The sequence below is a fragment of the Cucurbita maxima genome, unplaced genomic scaffold (assembly GCF_002738345.1).
Source record: "Cucurbita maxima cultivar Rimu unplaced genomic scaffold, Cmax_1.0 Cma_Scf00013, whole genome shotgun sequence".
In the NCBI taxonomy this organism is placed as follows: domain Eukaryota; kingdom Viridiplantae; phylum Streptophyta; class Magnoliopsida; order Cucurbitales; family Cucurbitaceae; genus Cucurbita; species Cucurbita maxima.
Window position 1 is genome coordinate 158,789 of NW_019272029.1, and position 5,776 is coordinate 164,564.

At 35.6% G+C, this 5,776-nt stretch overlaps 1 protein-coding gene across 1 annotated transcript; it reads right to left on the reverse strand.

Moving 5' to 3' along the window:
* Window positions 1-3,340: 3,340 nt before the first annotated feature.
* LOC111488277 (GSH-induced LITAF domain protein) lies at window positions 3,341-5,538 on the reverse strand. The gene is made up of 3 exons (XM_023135976.1): window positions 5,186-5,538; window positions 3,845-3,971; window positions 3,341-3,719 (listed from the first exon to the last, which is right to left on the reverse strand). The coding sequence occupies exons 1-3, from the start codon at window positions 5,377-5,379 to the stop codon at window positions 3,636-3,638; spliced, it is 405 nt and encodes a 134-aa protein (XP_022991744.1). The 5' UTR covers window positions 5,380-5,538; the 3' UTR covers window positions 3,341-3,635.
* Between the last annotated feature and the right edge of the window lie 238 nt (window positions 5,539-5,776).

The following is a 5,776-nucleotide window of genomic DNA, read 5'->3' on the forward strand; positions in this document are numbered from 1 at the left end:
TGTGCAGCAGGGAGAAAAAGGTCCCGACTTTTGATTAATCTCTATTTTAAAAAAAGTCCTGACTCGAGATGATTTAACTTCTAATTTTTTTATGTCTCTCGATTGCTATATCATCATAATGTTTATATGACAAATTGAAATGAGATTCTGGGTGAGGGACATGTTTGAAAAATGTGGTCCATGGATGGAATGTGACCATACCTATCTCTATAACTTACTTTTTCCTACTCACCTAATAAAACCCAAAACAAAAATGGTTGGTAAGAAAAGCATCCGAGTGGTTATTTTTTTTTTAATAAAATTTAAGAGATTCTTTAGACTTCTAGTTTATTCCTAAATAAAACAAAAAAAAAAAAAAAACAAATCAAGAATAAAATTCAAAAAAAAAAAAATAATAAAAGAAAAAGAAAAGGAAGAAGAAGAAGAAGAAGAAGAAGAANAAGAAGAAGAAGAGTGAGTGGGAGGAAGAATCGGATACTCAAAAGGTGTAGAAACCACTGACATTTGTTTATTAATTTTTTCGTCAATAATTATTAAAGTAAAGAAGAGAAAGAAAAAAGAAAAAAGAAAAAAAAACATAAAATAGGAATAAAAGTTTGACTCCTAAAAGTGTGCTTTTCTATGTTATCTTTTGATTGAGATTTGGTTCACCTAAAAGCACCACTGCCCATTGCATTCCATAGTTTTATATAACCAATGGAATTTTCGAATAATGCCTGTCCCAACCCTATTTTATTATTCTCTTTGTAATTTTAATTCTTTTTTTTTTTTTTTTTATTCTACCTTTGTTCCACAACCATTAACACCCATCTCCATCTCCTTTCTCCTTTATCTACTTTCATTTCTTTACTCACTATAACATTGTCCAGATTTTCCTTCTTTTGATCCGTTCGGTATGTGGTTGTGTTTTTAGCCATTCAAGTGGGTACATTGAGATCATGAGCGTTGTCTTGATCATTGGCAATGAAGATTACATAAAACTTGTCGTGATCATTAATGTCATTGACCCGAATAAACCAGGTAGGCCTGAATCAATATTAGTATTGTATTTGATTGGGAAGTGTTGGAGAGTAAAGGAAGTATGAAAATGGTGGGTATTATACGAGGGAGATGGGGTGAAGAGGAAGGCCCACTTCGGTTAGAGGAGAGTGATAGCACATTGCAGGCATGTGAGAGACTCTTCTTTTGATGCCTAATCACCAACATAAATGGGTCCATTCACATCTCTTACTTTTGACTTTCTATCTTTACCAAACAAACACTAAACTAATTATTTAATTATTCACGGGGAGGACAAAAAATGCTAGAAGAATTATTATTGGTATATGGGGATAGGCTTATTCTTCTCCTACGGTCGTCGAATCTTGAATGACTATGTTTTTTGTTCTTAAATTTTCTTTATTTGTTGGTGTAATTAACTTGATTATTGCTTGAAAATGAAAATGAAAGGTGATAATCATAGTCCACCCGTTTGAAAATGACCCTAGTTGGGTAGGATATTAATGATGATAAACATATGTCCTTAAAAGAAGTGATTTGACTAAGTCTCCTCGACCCAGAAAAATAATAATAATAAATAAATTGTTTTCCCTCCATTTTTCTATCCAATTCTTCATAAAGAAAGGTGCAACAAAAACAAATAATGATGCAAAAAGTTGTCCATTTTCCTCCCCTCTGAGAGTTTAGTCACACAAACACCAAGCTCCTTGTTTCTTGGAGTACGTCGCAAGTCACTCGTACAAATATAACATTTTTATTCCGAGGTCACTACGCAGCCTTTACGAGTCTTAGTCTACTTCGGACGCGAAGCAAATAGAAAATCTTTGATACATAGAATTGGAAAAGCTTTTATCATCGTCAAACTCAGTCCTATGCTCAAGTTTGACCCAATTATCGATAAGGGTAAAATATTCTTAAAATGATGAAAATGGAGGAGGGAGTTCATGTGGATGATAAAAGTTATCTATCCATTTCTTTTTCCAAAAGTGTGAATATCATTTCAAATGCATATGTGATATTGACTCTGTTTTCCACTTACAAAATCAATCATCAGCAAAAATCTAAATTGACAAAGAAAGTTCATCTTCCTTTACACATCAAAGCTGCTGCCCAAATAATTAAGAACAATAAAGATTGCCTGAAATCACATATTCTGTTCTATTCTACCACTTTATAAGGTGCTTAACCACAGAGAACACGGAAGTACATAAGATGCACCCAACTATTACTCTTGCATACACAAGTTTACTTTTAAATTATTCCGAAAAAGTTCATTTTTCATACTAACTAGAATACACGTGTTTGTTCGTTTTTTCGTTGTCTTTAATAAAATAAGCATTCTTCATTTAGCTAAGTATATCTTAGCCAAACACACAATGTTGTGTATATTGTATGTTGAAGAAAATGAGGACAAGGAATGAACTGTCCTCTACGGTGACGCATAAAAAGATTCTCTGAGAATAGGTGCTGGGGAGGGGTTTGATCTATAGAAATAGCCAACACACATTTTGTAAGTCCAATTATACAGAATATATTCCGAGACAGAAACCTCGGTGAGTGTAGAGTGCAGTATATTGTTGTGGGTGGGGCTGCTCCTAATTTTAACTTATAACCCAAACTCCAATGAAAACATACATACATACATACATACATACATACCTAATATCTCCTTTTGCTTCAAAAGGAATGGACTGCACTCTCGCATTCAACATACGAGGAGAGGCTTTAATTCTACCTGATTTATGAGGAAGGAAGGAAAGGTTCAACATGGGAATGGAGAGTCATGTACTGTAGCCAAGGATGACTTGCCTGCAGCCTGCAACTTCATGAAGGGATCTGTAAAAAGCTGCCCCCTGCAATGGCATACTCATGCAGGCAGTCTCTTTGGCTATCGAGACCGGCTCTTATTTCCCATGCCGAACTTTCGCTTCCAGATTGAAAACCTCTGCAATCGACTTCGATTGTCTTTCTCTACATCTGCATCTGGGCAAGACCCCCTTGAACTCAGGTATACCATCTTTTCCGAGATGTTTCTCATTGTTTACTTGCGTGAGTGATCCCAGATCCTCATCGCTCATCAGAATCCAAGTCCCCTCAAACCAAGCAGGCAATAGCAAACCATCGATTATGCTCGACTTCATTTTGATATCGATAGCCAAATAGAGAAGAAAAAGAAAATCCCATCGTTGATTCATCCAGATGATGAGGTGCATGCTCAAAATGTAATTTGAGAGAGGTTAGAACAAATGGTGTCAGGAGATGCAGATAGTGAATGGCCACGGGAAATTAATTGAACAAACGCATATACCCATTTCAACTTATGAGGTGAATGATCAAGAGGTCTATGAAATGATTCCTCCAGACTAAGCTAGCGGTATTATATATCAACAACAATGCCAATGTAAGAACAAGTTATTTACAAGCGGTAAGTTATAAAAAAACATGTACTTGATTCTATCACAATTGTATCCAAACCTTGCCTATCCCTAATTGTAACAAGAACATCTCAAAAATAGCACAAGAGTATAGCAAATAAAAAACATGTACTTGGTTCTATCAAATAGCACAAGAGTATAGCAAATACTGACTGCAGACAATGCAAAATAGCCACACGATAAACTAGCAGCTCGTAAAAATCAAGCAGGCAATGCAAAGCTTGGCTGTGTCCAGTGTGGAGGATCCATCACAGCACACGCATCCGATTTCTCAAAATCACCAACCTAAGGAAATATGATAGTATCATTAATTACTCCAATTATCTATAATAGAGCAAAGTCTCAAATAACCAATATGCAGATAAGAAGAAGCAACTGAAAGAATTAAAAATGACAGGAAATAGTCATACCTTTTCCTTGCAGCTGGGACAATAGTGATACTTATGCCAAAGGCAATCCATTGAAGGACAAAGAAAGCATACTCCCAACATAAATGGCATCATACAACCGACGACAGCAGCTAAACTTATCTTCGATCTGCAGAGATCATGGAAGCATCACAACCATATGAAGAGGCATAACTATTTGACTGTTAACACAAATATACGACATCCACCTCTCTCCCCTCCTATATCTACACTATGTCCAGATAATTATACACAAAATTTTGCTGCCTAACCATGATAAATCATATTGGTGCCCTGCTACAGCAAGTCTTGAACATACGAGTACCAACATTTTTGTCAGTGTATATACAATCCCAACATTTGGTCTTATATTTGATTAGGCTACTCTCATTAAAAACTGAAATTGTAACATGATAACCTATTTGATTTATGCTATTATTGTAATTTTCATTGTTGCCGTTGAAGAAAGAAGGAACAGAACATTAATTTTAACGCACACCAAGAAACTAGATTGATTGATAAGTTCTGAATGGTAAAATTTCAAGTGTCCCCACTAAATAATGCTATTTTAAAGAAGGGAGCATCTTATGTAAAAGTATGCAATTTGAATGTTTCTAAAAATGAAAATGATTTAAAGCCAAACAAAACTTTGTATGGTGTAAACCATTTGCGAGCCCCTGAGTTTGTACCACCTTGCACCTGCGCCCTGACTGAGTGTTTATACAAATTTGAAAACAAAGTAACTGCCCTTGATCCAATTAGTTTTATGTAAGAAATCAAACACAAACAGCAATCCCTCAAAACGACCACAACCTGGTAAAACATTATTGGACAACAGTAAAGTTGGGCGTCAGACGATTTTGAAACCAATGTAAACGAAGAAGTGTACTTAAACACCCAACCAACAACTATTTCAAAGACATTTTGAGTATATAGGGTAAAAGTCACTCAAATCATTTCAGTTAATTGTTAGAGCATAGCAGCAACAACCAGACAGTTCCTGCTTATGATGTAAGCAAAGTTTCACGACCCACGAAATCCAATAGCGACAAGTAATTTTAATCCTAAAGAAGAAAATTAGGTGAAAGACAAAAATGGGGAAGGCCCATTGATCAATCAAATACAAGTTCCAATAAACGAAGTAAAAAAATTCAATGCCCAAAACCGTTCCTGAATTCACGATTCAAGTAAAACAAACAATGGGATAATCATCGGTTAAAACAGAAAAAGACAGCTACCGGACTATTAGACACAGAAATTCAAATAGATCAAAGAAAGGAGACAAAAAAAAAAAAAAAAAAAAAAAACCTAGACGCAGAGATAGAGAGAAGGTAGAAAAGGAACCTGATGGAGGTGAGACCGGAATTTCCACAGTAAACACAGCAGTAAGGAGCAGGAGTGTCGCGGTACATGGTTTGGTGGATAGGAACTCCCTGGGGATGGCCAAAAATGGCGTTCGGAGGGATCTGTCCAGCCTGATAAGAGTTATTGCCAACATAGAATGGAATTCCGACGACCGGCTCATCGTTCTTCGACATTTTCCCTAAGCTTTTTCTCTGTGCTGCTCGGCCGGCGATTCGGAAAGTTGTTGGAATGGAAGTCAATGAAATTGTTGCAGGAGAAGAAAGGAGAAACGGTAGAATTACGATGGAAGCAAAAGGGTCGAAATTTCTCGTCAAAATATTCTTAAAAAAAAAAAATAATAATAATAATAATAATAATAATAAAGGAAGAAAAAAATGAATTATTAGCTGGCATTAGTTTGGGTTGGGCCCACACGGAAGCCCACCGTAAAGTATTTTTAAATGGAACATTCAATCAACTAATTACTTGGAATTTATTTGGGAAAATAGAAGCAAAATACTTTATAGTTGTAATTAAGTTTCAATAGTTTTTGAGAGCAGGCCATGAATGATCCAAATTGGTATGAGAATG